The 17,179-nt window shown below is 30.2% G+C and overlaps 1 protein-coding gene across 1 annotated transcript; it reads right to left on the reverse strand.

Annotated features, from left to right (window-relative positions):
- Positions 1-5,008: 5,008 nt before the first annotated feature.
- LOC114410307 (splicing factor SF3a60 homolog) lies at positions 5,009-12,028 on the reverse strand. The gene is made up of 12 exons (XM_028374201.1): positions 11,823-12,028; positions 11,623-11,736; positions 11,076-11,180; positions 10,564-10,706; positions 10,360-10,456; positions 8,780-8,944; positions 8,565-8,636; positions 8,058-8,216; positions 7,857-7,934; positions 7,334-7,462; positions 6,972-7,118; positions 5,009-5,531 (listed from the first exon to the last, which is right to left on the reverse strand). Exons 1-12 carry the CDS (start codon positions 11,994-11,996, stop codon positions 5,385-5,387), a joined length of 1,530 nt encoding a protein of 509 aa, XP_028230002.1. The 5' UTR covers positions 11,997-12,028; the 3' UTR covers positions 5,009-5,384.
- Positions 12,029-17,179: the final 5,151 nt, after the last annotated feature.

Raw genomic sequence — 17,179 nt, forward strand, 5'->3', positions numbered from 1 at the left:
CATTTCTGATCCCCCATGCATGAGTTTCCCCCATGCATGAGTTTCCTCGCATTTCGTTACTTCTATTTTAGCATTTCTGTTCGTGCATGCCGTGGCAGTAAGTTTCTCATCTTAGTTGCATTCCCTTCTGCATAAGTGCAATGGATCTTAATTTCAAAAAATGCTTTTCCAAAAAAATTGACAGTGGTACTACTGTTTGAGTTATCTGGTTCTGTTCCACGTTTTTGCATTTACAACCCACGACTTATTTAAAACCAACTTTTCTCCAATCTGTTTTTTTCACTGATTATTGTAAACCAAGTTTGCTTGTAATACATTTTTTGAAATACTCTTTTCAATGCATGTTTATGATTGCTGAAGCTTGAGTTTAACTATGATATGATCTTTATTCTCATTATGGTGGGCTTCGTTTCATGTTTTAATTAGTGAGTCTTAACATGGATTTTACCAAATCATGATGAGAAGGTTGTCAAATTTTTGCAATACATTTTCTGACTCTCTTTTGGGTGGGTATTATTATTGATTGAAATTCATTGGAAACTACAATTTGGTAGTTGCTAATAAATTTCGACTAATAATAGTGTCTAAAAGTGTTAGGGCGTGTTGTTATATTTATATTGTACTGGTTGTACTTGTTTGGTGGTTGATTTAAGGTGTAGTTCATTAAGTTGGAAGTGAAAATGGTATTTGAAAATTACAGAAGGTTAAATAAAAATTTAATTTAAATACAACGAAAATGTAAATGGAGTCATAATTTGTTATAGATGTTAATTTGTTGATTTTTATAATAATTTTTAAAGTCATATGTAAGTAACTAAATGATTTTTTACTTAATATGAAAATCTTTACAAAATATGAATGAGATTGGAGAAATGATACGTGTTTTATTGTTGTCTAATTGTTTTAGTTATAAACAAGTTATGGACACAGGTCTTAATTTATGAGTGATTTAATATAATTGTTTTAGAAAAGTTTTCACAAAAAATAAAATTAAGTGAGGTTTTTAGCATGACATAAAAAGAAGATAGAGTAATCTCTGTAAATTATTGTGAAATATAAATGTAAAAAGAAATTAACTTGAGTACTATGCAAATCGTGTTGTGTACGCTCTATCAACACATTATCAACACTTCACTATGTATTAGTGTGATTTTTGCTTATAGCTCGCAATTTGGAAAGTACAAAAATTGATTTTTTGTTCTCTTAATTCTCTATTTGTATTATTTTCTCTGTTCTTTCCTTGATTTTTTTTTACTTATAATCATTAACTTATAATTTTTTTCTTTTTTCATGTTATATTTTTATTATAAATTATAATGAAATAATTATTAATAAATTAGAAAGTTTTTTATTTGCAAAAAAAATATTTATTATTTATTAAAAATATATTAAAGTAATAACATAGAAGTTTAAATTTCTTTTTTACTCCGATACTATTTACATGATCTTTTATTTTTAAATTATAATAAACAAACAACAAATTAAAAATCTTTTTTATCGTTTGAATGAATTTATTTAACTTTTAAACTACATAATATTCCATACTTACTTTTTTAGTTTTTTTTTAAAATATTAATAGAAAATGAATATTACCCATGCATGATGATAATGGTTGTCCTTTATATAAGGCTGTCATTGAATAACCTTTGTAGGAAATTCAACATAAAAGTATTAAGGGAAAGAACTACCAATTATGCTTAAGGCCTTATTCAATGGCTACTTATTTATGTATAAGTTCTTTCTATACTGAAAAGAGAAAATTAGGTTAAATTATTTTCATGTAAACAGTAAGTTGTTTTTAGAATTTGTTATGAAGAACTTATTAAGATAAACTAAAAATTGTTTTAAAACATACTATAAGTTATTTCGTAAGTTACCTTGTATAATTTTTTACACTATAAATAAGCTCCCCCAAATGAATTAATTTAACGTAACTGACTTGCTTTTATCTTAAGCTTATAGGTACACTTTGGTTGCTAAGTATATTTTAGGGGTGAAAATAACTAGATTGAACAAGACTTTATTTGAATAAGTTTGATTTGTTTTAAAAAAAATGAGGGTCCAAACTTCATTTATCTATATTAACAATAAAGAAAATACTTTTATTTGATGTATATATTTCACTAAATCATTTTATCTTTTGTCGGTTTTTAATTTTTTACTACTTCTATCCTAATAACTACCGCTACTTTTTAACTTATAGTTTTTATTTTATTTTCTATTTTTAGTTAAAATAGGTAAAAAGACACCAAATGTCTCTTTCCACTGTTTGCCTATAATAGGTTTTTTAAATCTGATTTGACATATTTGATAGTTTAGCTTAACTTGTTAACTTATTTATAGATGTATTTGATATTAAAAAATTTATGTTGGTATGACCTATGGTTACATGGTCTAATAGGTTAATAACTGAATGACGAAAAACTTTGTAAAACAATTATAACTTCAAACATAAGACAAAAATGTGGAAATGAGTAGATTGATTTTATAAGATTGAGTCTACTATGTTTATATGATATAAGTTTATTTTTAAAATATAATTTGACTTTCACGATAATTTATTTAAAAATCTATTTTATAATAAAGTTTCTAGATAATAATTTGTTTTTCAATAAATTTTTATGTTTGACTTTTTATGTAAGGTTAACATGCTTAATATTTAAAAGTTATTACTTATATTTTACTTAAACAAGTTCACATGTTAGGCATAATACTTTTTGAATGATCTAAAGTTTGAAAATTTTTAACTTAATAGATTTTTATGAAAGTTTAGGTCTAGTTTCTTTCTAAAATAACTGGCCTAATTTAGGCTTTATGCAGGTTGGGTTATAAGTTCTTGTCATGACTCATGAGGCTGGACTTATTTCCATCGGTAGGTAATATATTTAAAGTCTTTTATCGTTTAAAGAGATTTTTAGAGTGTTTGTTTTATGGATTAAAAAATTTATTTTTCGATAATGTAAATATGAGAATGTAACATTCTCATGTTTGTTATAACTTATAAGCTTTGAAAAATTATTTCTAGGTATTGTTATTGATAAAGTTATTTTGAAGGGGGTGTTTGTTTCAAGTTAGGATGTTGCATTTTTAGACATCACTTTTTTGGAAATATTGTAACTAGGAATGTTATTTCTATCTAAAAATATGTTTGATTAACTTTTAATATTTCTAAGAATACTCTTAAAGTTTAAGATAAAAAAATGGAAGTTGGTGGGGTTAGAAAATAAATTTCCACTTTTTCATCCGAACGTAACTTTCTGACTTTAGCATGAGAATAAAATAGTATAAACATGGGAATATACCTTTTTTATGGGAATAAAAGATACTTTAAAATATTTTTATTAACCTTCTAAAAAATATGAAAATAAATATTCTTACTATCTTATTTTCAAGAGTGCAGAAAGATTTGGTAAAACAAACATCTCCTAGCATACCAATAACTTCTATCTTTACTTATTTTTTATTTAAATTATTTTGAACTTTAATTAAAAAGATATAACTAGAAAAATTAAAATGTAACCAAACATATTTTTACATACCAAAAAATGACTTTCTTAGCAATATTCCTTAAAATATGATTTCTAGAAATATAACATGATATCTAGAAACTATAGGTAATTTTGATTGGAGACAATCAATCTATCATTTTGAATAAAGTAATGTGTTTTTCTGTAAACAAAAAAAAAAAAAAAAGAAATATAGCATGATATCTTAAAACAAACGCCCATTAGTATATACATTTTAATCGTGATTAGCCCAACAAACTTTTTACGTAGTTTCTTTCTTATCTTTATACAAAGGTTTAGTTAAAAAAGTATGGAATAATACGCAAGCCTTACATGTTAGTTCGATTCATTTAATTTGATCTGCAATGACCAATATTTATATAGATGGGATCCAGCTAACTAATTAAAGACTTATTTTGCAAAAATAATTAACACACTAGACAATTTGGACGAAATCTTGTTTAAAAAAGATAGACAATTTTTCCATAAAAATTTCTATAAAAAGGACCAAAAGAATTGTTTATATTATAACAATAATCTATTTATGGGTTTATTCGTTTCAATTAACTTCAAATTTGTCATTGTCTCATGTTTTTCATCATTTTTTTAATATTAGAAGTTTTAATAAAGACATGTAAAAAGATAAAATATAATTTATTTATTATCAATAACAAAAAAAATCAATTCAATTACTTTGAATAGTGCTACTATTTAGACTATCTAATTAATAAAATGATCCTCAGCACCTATTTATGCCCCCATACTGGAATTCTAAAATATTCGGCGGTTAAAGGAATTAATCTTTGGAAGGAATTCTCCATTATTCTCTGGCTTTGTTTTTTTAATTACAAAATTATCACTCTATTCTTAATTATTTTCCTGTTTTTAAAGATTTGTACGGGAAATACAGAAAATATATATTTTTTCTCTATCTTTTGTACAAATTTTTAAAAAATGAAAACAGATTGAAAATAAAATAAACAGTTTTGTAATAAAAAATGAAAACAGTAAAATGCACATTACTTCGTGACTACCCTTGAATGTCACACCCGTTGGTCATAGAAATGACAAGCAAACCCACATTTATGGGTATCGTTTTGCTTCTGTCGACATAATTTATGCTCCGACTTTTTAAAACAGGGATTGGGACGGATATGAGTGTATTATATCTACTGTGTCTCATACCCAATAGGAACAAGAATGGAGAAAAATATCCCATACCCATCCAACATGAAGACAGATACAGGGATGGTTGTGAATTAACGGGAACAGGAATTGATAACACATACGTCTACAAGTAAAACAATTCAAGAATCATCAATCACACAAACTTTTCATATATTATTACTTCATTGATTCACGCACTCACTTAGGTGAGATTGCCTTTTATAATGTTTCACAGGTACTCACCACCTAACTCTTACTCTACATAAATTTTTTAAAAGATACACGCCACGTTTCACTGGTGCACTACACGCTACGAGTATTCCCATAAATGACACTTCATGTAAAGCAGATTCCAAACATGTATATACTAATGCCAAGATCTCACTCAATCTCCAATTAAATAGACATTAGTAGGCTACTAAAACCCAAAATCTTATAATAATATGCAACATCATTGGCAATACTCGTTTCTTCTGCCTGGTTAGAGTAACGATCATGAATTCACAATTGCTAAAGAAGTACAATATAATCTACAAAATATTGCTCATTGTCATATTACCCCCACTCTTCTCTCCCTGGTAGTGCACAATTGTATATAGATACAACCATTTCCCCATCAACTCTGTAGAAAACAAGCTGCTTCTACTTCCACTTCACACACACCAGGGAAAAAAACTACTTGAAAAGAGGAATATTCAAAATAGTGTTTTCTCATATCAGTCCCTGGCGCTGTAAGTCAGTGTATGTCTTCTTATTATAGATGTTGCCTTCTTTGTCTTCATACTCTTCCTCTAGATCCGGGCGCCACTTGTTCACTCCTTGTCTTTGCTGTATCTTCTTCCAAAGTTCCTTTGCTTCCTGCAACAGAGCATGATAGCATTTAAGATATACTATAAATGTCATGGGTTAAAAAGAAAAGGGACTGCAGAATCCAACAAAGAAAAACCACACTTAATCTAGGTCGGTGAGATGAATTATTCTGATTTCGTGCCTGTTTTAGCTATATTTGTTTTTTTAGCATCTATCATTGAGTGCCAGCAAATATAGATATTTTCACTAGGGTACTGCTTACCAGGAACTACTTTTCATCGCCAAATTGCCATAAAAGATATGAAGTGCTCAAACTAGCATAAAAGGAATTAAATTACTGGAATCAAAATTGTAATATTTAGCAATAACTTTAGTATAAAATTTAAAACTGCATCCATCGAAATAAGATTTCGCCAATTATGTCCGCTGGAGGGAGTTTTAAACGCAAATGCAATTTCAAAATTGCCTTAAGCATATCAGATGAGCAGAATATTATTGAATTTGAGAGGGAACATAAAACAGTACAGGAACTTGCAACCATTATAGAGTAACATGGTTGGAACAAAGTAACAAAATTCTTAGCATTGATAATATCTTCTCTTTTTTGCTAATAACAAGTATATTAATTGCACAAAAAGTGCAAAGAGAACAAATAGATGGGCACCAAAAACATGGTCCCGTGAAAAGGAACAACCCCAACAGCATGAATCTGCATGTCACCAAAAGTTTCACCCCACCCGCCACCACAATACATACATGGATAAACAGATTGGTATCTTTTCCTACACCAACACTATATGACAGTATATGAGAAGATAAGCATTGATAATATCTACAATTACAGTGGGGTTATCAGCTCTTTTTCTAGCAGTGAATGAAGAAAGAAATAGTGGACAAATAATGATACTGTTACTGGTACTGCACACACATCACCAATTAATAATCAAATCATGCAATCAGATATAATTTTGGACTCAATTTTTTTAAAAGTCATACACCTCAAACTTAATTAATAAATGGGTCCTGCTAATGAGTACCCTAAAGGAATTTTGTTAGGGAATAAATAGAAAGTTTATTGGAAATTACAGTAGGAGTGCATCAGTAACATTAAATATTGCACTTTCTCATAAAAAAACTACTTTCGATTTCTTAACCTGTGCTCTCAAGACACTGGTTAACACACTCTGGAAAACAGTACATACAAGAAAATTTTATTACTAGATGATTAAGTTATACCATGGCATTTTAATGTATGTTATATTTCAATAATTCAATTGGTTATAGACCAAGGAGAAAAAAAATGTAATGTCGATTCAAATTATTTCAATACGTAATCATGAAGAACCCAATAACAAATAAAACAAAGGTGGGTGCACTGAAATACACATGCATACACAGAAGACAAAAGTAATCTTTTTTTATACTTAACGAATATGCTACAGACTGATTACCAGCAAGGGAATGAAACAAATAAACATATATGCATACCTCAATTGATGTGATTTCGTTGAAATTCTTAGTATTTGGTATACCAAGACACCGCATCCCATGTTGATGGCGCCATTCTTTAAAATGTCGTTCGAAAGCCCGACGCCCCCAATAACTGTAGTTCCCGCATATCTCACACTTAAATTCCTGAAAAACATATTATATTATTTAATGATCCAAATATTGTGAGCCATAAAGAATCCTACTATAACAAGTTCGTACCCTTTTAATGGGTCAACAGATTTATCTAATGTATAACATGATTCTATACACAGGTGTGGCAAAGATAACAATAATTTTTTTTAATAGCTTTTCTCTAATATTGATTTCAGTTTCCAAAATTTTAATGGAAAATATAATACCTGACCCAGACCATGTAGCTTATACAGCCAATAAGGTATAGGCTTCCCATCCCATCCCATTGGTAATTTTAGGGGATTATATATCTGCTCCTCCTCATCTTCGCTTTCAGTGTCCTCTTGTGTCTCTTCCTGTCAAGGATCATTTAATATGGCACACAATTAAATGAGCTCATTTTTGGGAGCAGAGAAGGAATAAAAGTAAATGGACAAAAACAGAGAAAATGTAAACCAAATGGGGTATGAAGAAAGCCTGAAACTTCTTTTTCCTCTTGTTAATATGCATTTGTGTGTTATATTTATGGCATGAAAGATATAAAATAGAGACTGGGCTTAAGGCCTAATTCAAGGCTGCAATTAAGGTGATCCCCAAAGAGGCCGCAATTAAGGAGGTTTTCCAACAGTTAGGTTATTGCAATGCACACTCTTCTACAAATCAATAAAACTGTAATTTGTGAAACTAATATCATAGCAATGCAGAAAGAATCCCTAAGTTTTAGAGGATCAATAAATTCCCTTGACTCACCTCCTCGCGCTCTGCTTCCATTTCCTCATATGTTAGGGCTTGCTTCTTTACAACATTGTCTTTTGTTCGAGCAATTGTCTGTAGAAGGGTCAGAAAAATTATACATCCAGATAGAAATTTTGATACTTGCAATCATTATACAAGCCCAAAATGCTGAAAAGAAGACATCAACGAAACTAAACTAAAGCAAAATATGCTAACCTCCTCTAACAAATCACAAAGTTTTGTCATTTTGGCTTCCATCAATGCAATTTCTTTAGAATTTCCATCTTCTTGTGAAACTGCAGCAACCCCGTTCTTTTCTACACCACGTGCACCCTTAGCAAAATGCTTCTTGTCCAACTTTTCAAGAGGTGTGTGCTGCATATTAAAACAAAAACAAAAACAAAAAAATAAATTGCTATATCAGATGTAGCCTAGGGGAATCAAAGCTACTTTAAACAAAATTAAAGGAACCAGGGTCTCTCCCAACCAAATAGGATGTTGCGGGTGAAAGAATTTCAATTTAATTTTGATCTACCACGGAAAATGGAAATGCCACTTATGAAATAGATAATGGATTCCCACTTTCACAGTATTCAAAATGCATGAGATAATATTTGTGTGTGTATATATATATATATATATATATATATATATATATATATATATTGGTGGGTGGGTGGGGTGGGGGAATAACCTTATACTCTGTAAAGGGGTATAAATTACCTTTGTGAGGAAGAGCCTCTCTGCACGTTGCTGAACAGTACCACCAGTCTTCAGCCCCAACGCAGCCAGTGCCTATCACATCAAAAAGCAGAGAAGAAGAAAAAAATATAATCAATATATTATCAAGTTTATGATTAGTGATGGTGAATTTTTGCACTGACCAGCTACATTGTTAATGGAATATGTACCCTCACACACACACTCATACAATTTACCTCCTTTAACCTTTCAGGACCGACTTCCATCAGCTCTTCAACTGTACTATAATAATCAAGATCAATGGTAGCATGCTCAGCAAGTACATGTCCATTTTCCTGATTGTCATTTTCCCATCCCTGTACCTTTCCAACAGCCCAACTTTCTTCAAATTCAGTTGTTACCTGCCACAATTATATTAGATTCTCCCTCGTATAAAAAGAGAAAATGAAAATAATGCTCAAGGAATCCCCATGTCAGAGATGAAAATTAAGGGTCAGTTTGTTTTAGCTTTTTTTCCATGAAAAATCACTTTTAAAAATCATTGTTTTAAGCTTTAGAAGAAAAAAAAATAGAATCAGGAAAAGAAAATAAAAAGATTTCTGATTATTTTGAATTGTGGTTTTGAGTAGCTTCTAGGGAGAAAAAGTAAACCGTATCAAACTTTCAAAATAAAAAGTACTTTTACAATTGTAACCTCACAAAAAATAGTGTCTGCTTATTATAATATTTCCAAAAATTAAATCAGATTTCTGTTCATCCTTAGAATCACTTTTTGAGAGTTTATACAAGCACCCACTAAGATTAACTTTCAATAATTTCATGTACACCCTTCTATGATGCAATATAAACTCATTCAAATGAATGAACAGAGTAGAAACATGAAGCAGGAATTACTGAGTATGATTGTTAAAACTTAAAAGTTCATACTTAGCCAATGGCCAATCATGTATTTGTGCATAGAAAATATAAAATATTGAAATCATATAATCCTTTCTAAAGTTAAAGTCTATTAAGAAAAAATCTAATAAAAAATACTTAAGCTTTAGTTCAAAAATATTTAACTTCAACAAAGAATGCTGTAGAAAATGGAATCACGTGAAAGAAAAAAGGTGTAAATTTCTTTAGAAATAGTTAACAACAACAACAACCAAGCTTTTCTCCACTAGGTGAAGTCAAACAATGCCATAATGTTTTGTTGTAAATCATGTCTACACACAAACTATTTAGCACTACATCCTAACTGTTTTACCTAATATTTTTTCTAGGTCTTCCTCTATCTCTAGCAATTAGGTTACCCTCCATCTGATCTACTATCCTTAATGGGGTTTCTACATGTCTTGTCCGCACATGCCCTAACCACTTAAGGCAAGTTTTAACCATCTTTTCTACAACAGGTGCACTACCCCAACTTTGTATTTATAAATACCCCCCTCCCCTCCAAAAAAAGAATTATTACTACTTTTTCATAGAGGTAAATATATGGTAATAGAAGGCCTAAAAGTTGAAGAAATTGGCCAAGACACAGTTACAACCCAAACATATCACCAGTTTTCTTTGAATAAAAAATTTCAGAAATAAAAACTAATGCAAATCATTCAGAGAAAAGATTCATTAGGTTTCTAAACCAAAATTTTCGAAGTTATGAGATGAAAAAAAAAAGAATAAAAAAAACATATCCATACAGTGATGCTCAAAATTAAGCTAAAAATGCCACAAATTGAAAAGAAAAAAAGGAAAAACCTATCCGTTTAGTGAGGCTCAAAACTAAGCTAAAAATGCCACAAATTTAGAACAGTGGCCTGATAATATTAATCACCTTTGACAAAATTCGATCAAGATCTTGCAGGGGCTCTGTACGCTGGAAAAAGTATAACAGATACTCCAAAAGATTCGCCAAATATTCTCGGTACTGCCTGAAGAAATTGAACAACAAAAAGTTAGAAGCCTATACAAATACAAACTAGGATGCCCATAAATGCCAAATGATTGTCAAATTAACTCAACCGAGAATACAATCCACCTGGTCATTTTCATTTTGCGGGGAATCTTATCTGTGTCTGAGAAAACATCAAGATATGCAGAATACTCAATTGGCTCTCCAAACTTAGAATTGACATACTGATAATATAATTCATGCAAGTCTAAGTATCGACCAAGTGCTTCCTGAAAGAATTCCACAGAATCAGTGATCAGAAAAGGCTGCAGAAGCAGAAATTGTCAGTACTGGAGATGAGATATTGCCTCTCCTCACAATAGGAAAAAGTTAGATTTAATCTTGCATACTCAATATACTGATTGTCTCCAGAAAAAAGTTAACCTCGGACAAGAACCTCTCCCCAGCTTTCCCAATTCATAGACATATTAAGTTAGATTTAATATTAAGAATCCACAAATTTGTTCATTGTACCACATGCTAAGCCAAGTTAAATTTCACTTAACAAAACAGCATTCTCTATATTTTCTGTTCACCAGACTTCAGAGCATTGTTGGCTGATTATACAAAGAGAGAGAGAGAGAGAGATAGAGAGAGACCTCTCCACTGAACTCAATTTGAAGTTCCTCATTGAGAAGTGTTTCATAATCGTCGTTGGCGTCAACAACACGAGCAACTGGGTGCTTCCTATGATACTCTCGTATCTGTTATACCACAAAACAACCAATCCGTTAAACATACTCAGTAACAAAAAAACAAATAACTGCGAGAACCCAGCTTCACCATATCAAGTTATTTATTTTCTTCCAAAACGTAATTACATTAAATCCCAAATTTTCCTTCCATTTGCACACACAAATACAATCATAAACCTGCACAAATACAGATTTAAACACAACAATTTTGATGCTTCACCACTTTAAGTTATTTTATTTTATTTTAAGAAAAAAGAAAACTCCATTTCTTCTAAAAATTGAGAAATACAAGTGTTATAAGGTTGGTTTTGTGGTTGAAGGGGAGAGGAGGGAGAGAGAAGTCGTGGGTTTGAATGCATCTCACTAACAAATTAACAACTAAAACATCGCGCTTTCCAAAAAAAATGAGAAATACAAGCCAAGTTTTGAACCGAAAAAATAAATGAGCTACCTCTTTGAGTCTATCATAAAAGGCACTGAAAACGTTAATTCCAGTGGCAGTTTGACCTCCGAGTGCGGCAATCTCATCCTTCCTTGCATTGTCGCTATCTTCATATATCCCAATCTGAAACGCAGAATAGAAAATTAGGTCACGAAATGAACATGGGAAAAGTGAAGTAGAAGAAAAACCTAATAATAAGCTAAACGCACAAGCTTTTCAGTTGTGGAAGTAATGGTGTCGATCATGTTTCGCACACGGTGACTCTGATACAAACGCTCTTTGTTGGAGGCCGGGTCATTCTGGAGCTCCTTCACTATCAGCCGCTCCAACCGCTCCACCTCCTCGTGTGCCGCCCGCGTCACTTCCAGCACCGTCGACGACATTCTCTTTCTCTCTCTCTCTCCCTTCCTTCTCGCACAAACAGCCACTAATACTTAACCCAACCCAGCTATTCATGGGCCTAACGCAGGCCTTATAAATTTCAGCCCAATGGGCTCTGCGGGTCAACTAAGTGGGCTAGAAATTAAACAATTCGATTGGCCCAAAACATGGTTTATGATCGTTTTCGGTGAATAAAATCCCACTCTAGAGCAGTGTCGGTATGCCCTATTAGGTGCTGTTAGGTTGGTTTGGTCATGATCAATTAATAACTCCACAGAATCTTTAGTGAAACATGTTCCCTTCTCTGTGGAACGCTGAAGCTCGCAATCATTGCTCCCACCCTTTATGACGGAAAATATTTACAATGTCCCCTTTAGTGTGTTAGTTTCATTTCATGTATTAGATGTTTATTTTCATATTTTGAATATAATTTTTAAAAAAAGTTACTCCCTCCGTCGTTATAATTGTCCATTAATTGTTTTTTTTCATTTATATTCTTTTAATATTAATGATAGACGATAAATTAATTATATAACATTTTCTCTTTTACATACCAGTAGTTTTTTTGTTAGATTATGAATTTTGTGCATATTTTTTGTCAACAAACATAATCTCACAACAAATACTTGAGAAAGAGAATAACTCTTTATTTAGAGACATCTTATTCTTGTTAGGTCCTTTGTGATGGGATAATATATTAAATTTTGTGTTCAATTAAAACTAAAATATATTATTACACATACAATTGAACAAACTGTTGGTATGTAAAAGAGAAAATGTTATATAAAAAAAGAAGGGCATGAGAATAATTATAGTAAAAGTAAATGAAAATAAATAAAATTACTCTATTAAAACAGTAAAATGTTAGATTCAAAATGGTTGAGAATATTCTAATAATCCATTGATCCGTGAGTGTGGCATGGACAAGATATAAGTTCTTATAAATTTCAACCCTTATTAAAGAATATAAGTATGGTATTTATAATACAAATCTTAACTATTCATAACCTCTAATTCATTGTAAATTTTCCGTGAATCTTTACCGTTGAAAGTTTTGTCTTTAATGTTGGTCGTTGGTGACATCTCTATGGCCTTGTTGCTTTCAATAGTATTTTTTCCTTCACGTTTTCCTTGCTCAAAGATCATTTTTTTGATACTATACAAAACAAGGTGGCATTAACAGATGGGTCAATTAAATATTTTTTTTATCAATGATAATGCTTGGAGCAAGAAGTAACATGTTGATGCTCATAAATGTATTTTCAACTAAAAAAGAGAAATTTTTGGAGAGTGTAATGCATAAAATCGAGAATGTGTTTTCAATTCTAAAAAGGATGTCTACTGATGGACGTTCAAGGACAACTTCAAGCAAGATTTGTTGATCTAATCTAAACAAATGTAGCGATTATGAGGGCAATTATGGTTTTGATGAATTTAAATAGCAAGGGACGATGTCAAGATGTCGATTAAGTAGTTATTTCGTGGAACACATGTGTTTTTAGACCGTTTACAATCCTATTATTTTAACATTCTTATAAAAAGGCAAAGGCATGCAATTTTTAATTAGTTTTTTAACACTAATTAAGCTGCATTCTGACAACCCAATTTTATAGAAAAATGCATGTTGTTGCCCACTTTCATATATTTTACTTTTCGACTAGATTGGATTTGCTTTCATGCAATTATCTTTCTATAACTCCTCATTTACTTTTGTTTATAATTTGCTTAAAGCATACTATTGCTCATTTTTAGAGCGTTATTGTGATCATTTATAAATAAATAAATAAAAATTGTACAAGGTACTGGTGCTTGCAATTTGCAAATCAAAACGGGTGATATTCAATTGTAAGAATTCAATATTGCTTAAGAACATTAAACACTTTGATTAAAACTTATATAGTTGTTAAAACTAAATTCTGATTTTTTTTTCAAATTGAAAACTTATTGCTAGTTTGATTAAAGAATCCCGAAAAAGTATCTTAGTTAATGTGAAGTCCTATTTGAAAATCTTATTTGTTGATTTAATTAATTTTTGAACCTTTAACCAAAATTCATCATCAACAACCTTAAACATGATTAAAGAGCAAATAAAACAGACAGTAGTTGCTCAGTATAATAATGACTGGCACTCTATAGTTGTCTACAAGAACATGCAAAATTTAAAAAATAAATAGATTAAACTGACAGGCCCCTTTAAGACTATCCAACAAGCTCACTTTTGGTGACCATTAGCAATCATGGCATCGCCCACCACCCTGTGAACCCGGACAAAAAAAGTCACCTTAGTCAATGCCATTTTTCCTTTTTTTCTTTATAATTATCGTATCGACCATATTATTGATCTTGCCTATTATATAGCCCAAGGGAGAGAGACAGAAAGAAAATAATAGTGCAAAACTTGACTACTTATCAAGCGTTGCGTTTAACCCTAACCTTCGGCTTTGCCAAATGCCAACGAATCTTCACGGAAAAAGTAGAAAAGTGAACTTTATCTTTTCCCTTTTGAGTCAAAGGTAGGTAAAAGTGCGTTTGCTTATAGCCTCTGCGAGACCGTACCTTTTCGAGCACTTATTTTTTGCTACATTTCCAAGCACTTTTCAAATATATTAGTTTCTATATTTTTTTTATCAAATTTACTAAAATTTGAAGAAGAAAAATCAAAATCATTTTTAACTTCATAAATTAAATATTACTTGTTTTATTTTATTTTTATTTTAACATTTCAACTCTCCTTCTAAGAAACTGTTTATAGAGGAAAAAATAGAATTAAAACTGATTTTGACTGATCAACAAACAACACAAGCAACGTGAAACACACACGCACCTTAATGCTAATGGGAATTTTCAAAAGGTATACGACAAGACAGTTAAAGTTATTTTATTTTTTATCGATTACGAGTGACATGTAGGCAATTGGGTTGGCGAAATAGTTACTCTTGAATTATTAGGACATTATACTTTTTTTTATGGTATAAGCTTTTTTAAATAACATTATATAAAAATTCATATATGTTTTATTATGTTATTTTAAGGAAATTTTTGGGTACTTCTTTCAAAATATACCATCATCCATACAAAGTTCTTACACACAAACACACATTTCCTGTCAACTCGATCAATTTTCTATCCATTCTTATGATTATTTTCCTAGTCCTGCATTTTTTATGCGTCAAGTGAATTTTCCACTGTTTAAATGTTTTTACGTACATATAAAAAATTATGCATGGTTGAACAAAGGGTAGATTTGTGATTTAGTCATTTTGTGATGCATATATTGCTAGGTATAAAATAAAATAAAAAAACTCTGATTTTAAATGAAACATTTAAAAGTTATAAAGATACATCCTAATTTATAAAAGCCAACTGTTGTTTTAAATTAAAACATTGGTTAAAAAAGTAAAAGAAAGTTTTTTTTATTAGAAAGCACAAAAATACACTCCTCATAAGATTTTAAAATGCGCTCTTACATGATTTCTAAAACTTTTCATTTTCTTTTTAACAATTAAATATATTTTATAATTAGAAATCATAAGACTAATTTTCAAAGAAATAGAGTACTACAACAAAGCCGTTAAGGTAATAGTTGTTGTCTGATCTGAATGTGGGGTTCGCGCTGCGTCTTTTGGAATCAGCGAAAGAGCATCACTCTGTCTTTCATTTAATGTGGTTAAATATTTTTATCTTTGATATCAAGTTCTAATAAAAATAATTTGTAAAACAATATTTTTTTATTAACATAATTTAATATAATTAATTAATTTCTTAACAAGTGTAATTTTTTTTTTTTATGAAAGAAACAGGCGGGAGTAGTTCATGATGTAAGTACGATTAGTCAAACTTTTTTTTTTCGATAATAGGATTAATTAAAGTTACTACTAGTATAAGACAGCATCACCGCGTGATTAACAAAATAATAATTTTGGGATTTTAAATTGCATTGGGCAATCCAAGGTGTTGACAATTGAGTTGTATGCTGCCACCCTCCATAACCAGTATCCTCAAGACAAATTAAAATTCATAAAAATGGTCGATTATTTCAATGTCAATCCAAGTCATATACCCATGGATCAAGCAAGTGATCAAAATCAAATTGGATACTAACAATGAAAAGAAACACACGCAACTGCCTCGATGTGCCGCATAAATGACTTCACAAAAATAAAATATAAAAAAATGCCGTATATATGATAGTAGCTCATGTATTGTTTTTGCTATATAAAAAAAAAGCCCATGTATTGTTTTGTTTGTCCTCTAATTTTTAGTATCTAAATTCACTAATAAATAAATGAGTGACGTCAATATGGGTTTTTAAATCAAGATGATTGATATTAATTTTTTAAATTGAACTCAATACTCTAAAAGATTAGTCACTAACTTTTGGCTGAAGAATATCTTCTTAAAAAGTGGGTTTTTAATTTTTATATACTCTAGTGTGTTTTTCCTTCTTCCATTTGACCTACTATATGCCTGCGTATGAGCGTACCAAGTTTTTTTGTTGATGGAGTTGCGTCAGTAATTAAGAAATCAGTGGGACCAGCAATAATAGAAGTCAAGTGTTTCCAAGTGAAGCTCGTGCAGGGTAGTGTTGGGGATCTGTCTTCGTCGTGGACAAAGATCTTCTCGTTGTTCGTTCGAAAGGTAAGTCGAAATAATATATAGGAATTATTAACTCAATAATTAAGAACAACCTGTCATGCTAGATTACTAGTGAATATATAACTACATTTTCCATTCCATATACTTACACGTCTCTTATGTAGTACATAAACTATGAAGACAAAAGTTTGATTTTGAAGTGTATAAAGGAACATTTATTAAAAGCAAAGAAAACAGACAAAGTTTACCAAAGAAAAACTACACTTTCCAATACCTACAGTAACATAACATTTTAATGTTTATTATAAATAACTAGAATTTGTAATAAATAAATATTTCTAAGTATATAGATTACATAATAATTAAAATATTTAATAAATAAATATTTTTTATCATATAAAATTACATTTTAGATTTATGATAAATAATTCACATTTTTATATATTGTTATTTCAATTATTGATACATTTTTAAATGTTAAAATTAAATTTGGAGCTAAAGATAAAGAAAATAATAGATCAAAAGATATAAGAAGTTAAGTTAAATCTGATTGACAGTAAAAACATAAGATACATCAAATCTATGTTAC

The sequence above is a fragment of the Glycine soja genome, chromosome 4 (genome assembly GCF_004193775.1).
Source record: "Glycine soja cultivar W05 chromosome 4, ASM419377v2, whole genome shotgun sequence".
NCBI classification, from domain to species: Eukaryota; Viridiplantae; Streptophyta; class Magnoliopsida; order Fabales; family Fabaceae; genus Glycine; species Glycine soja.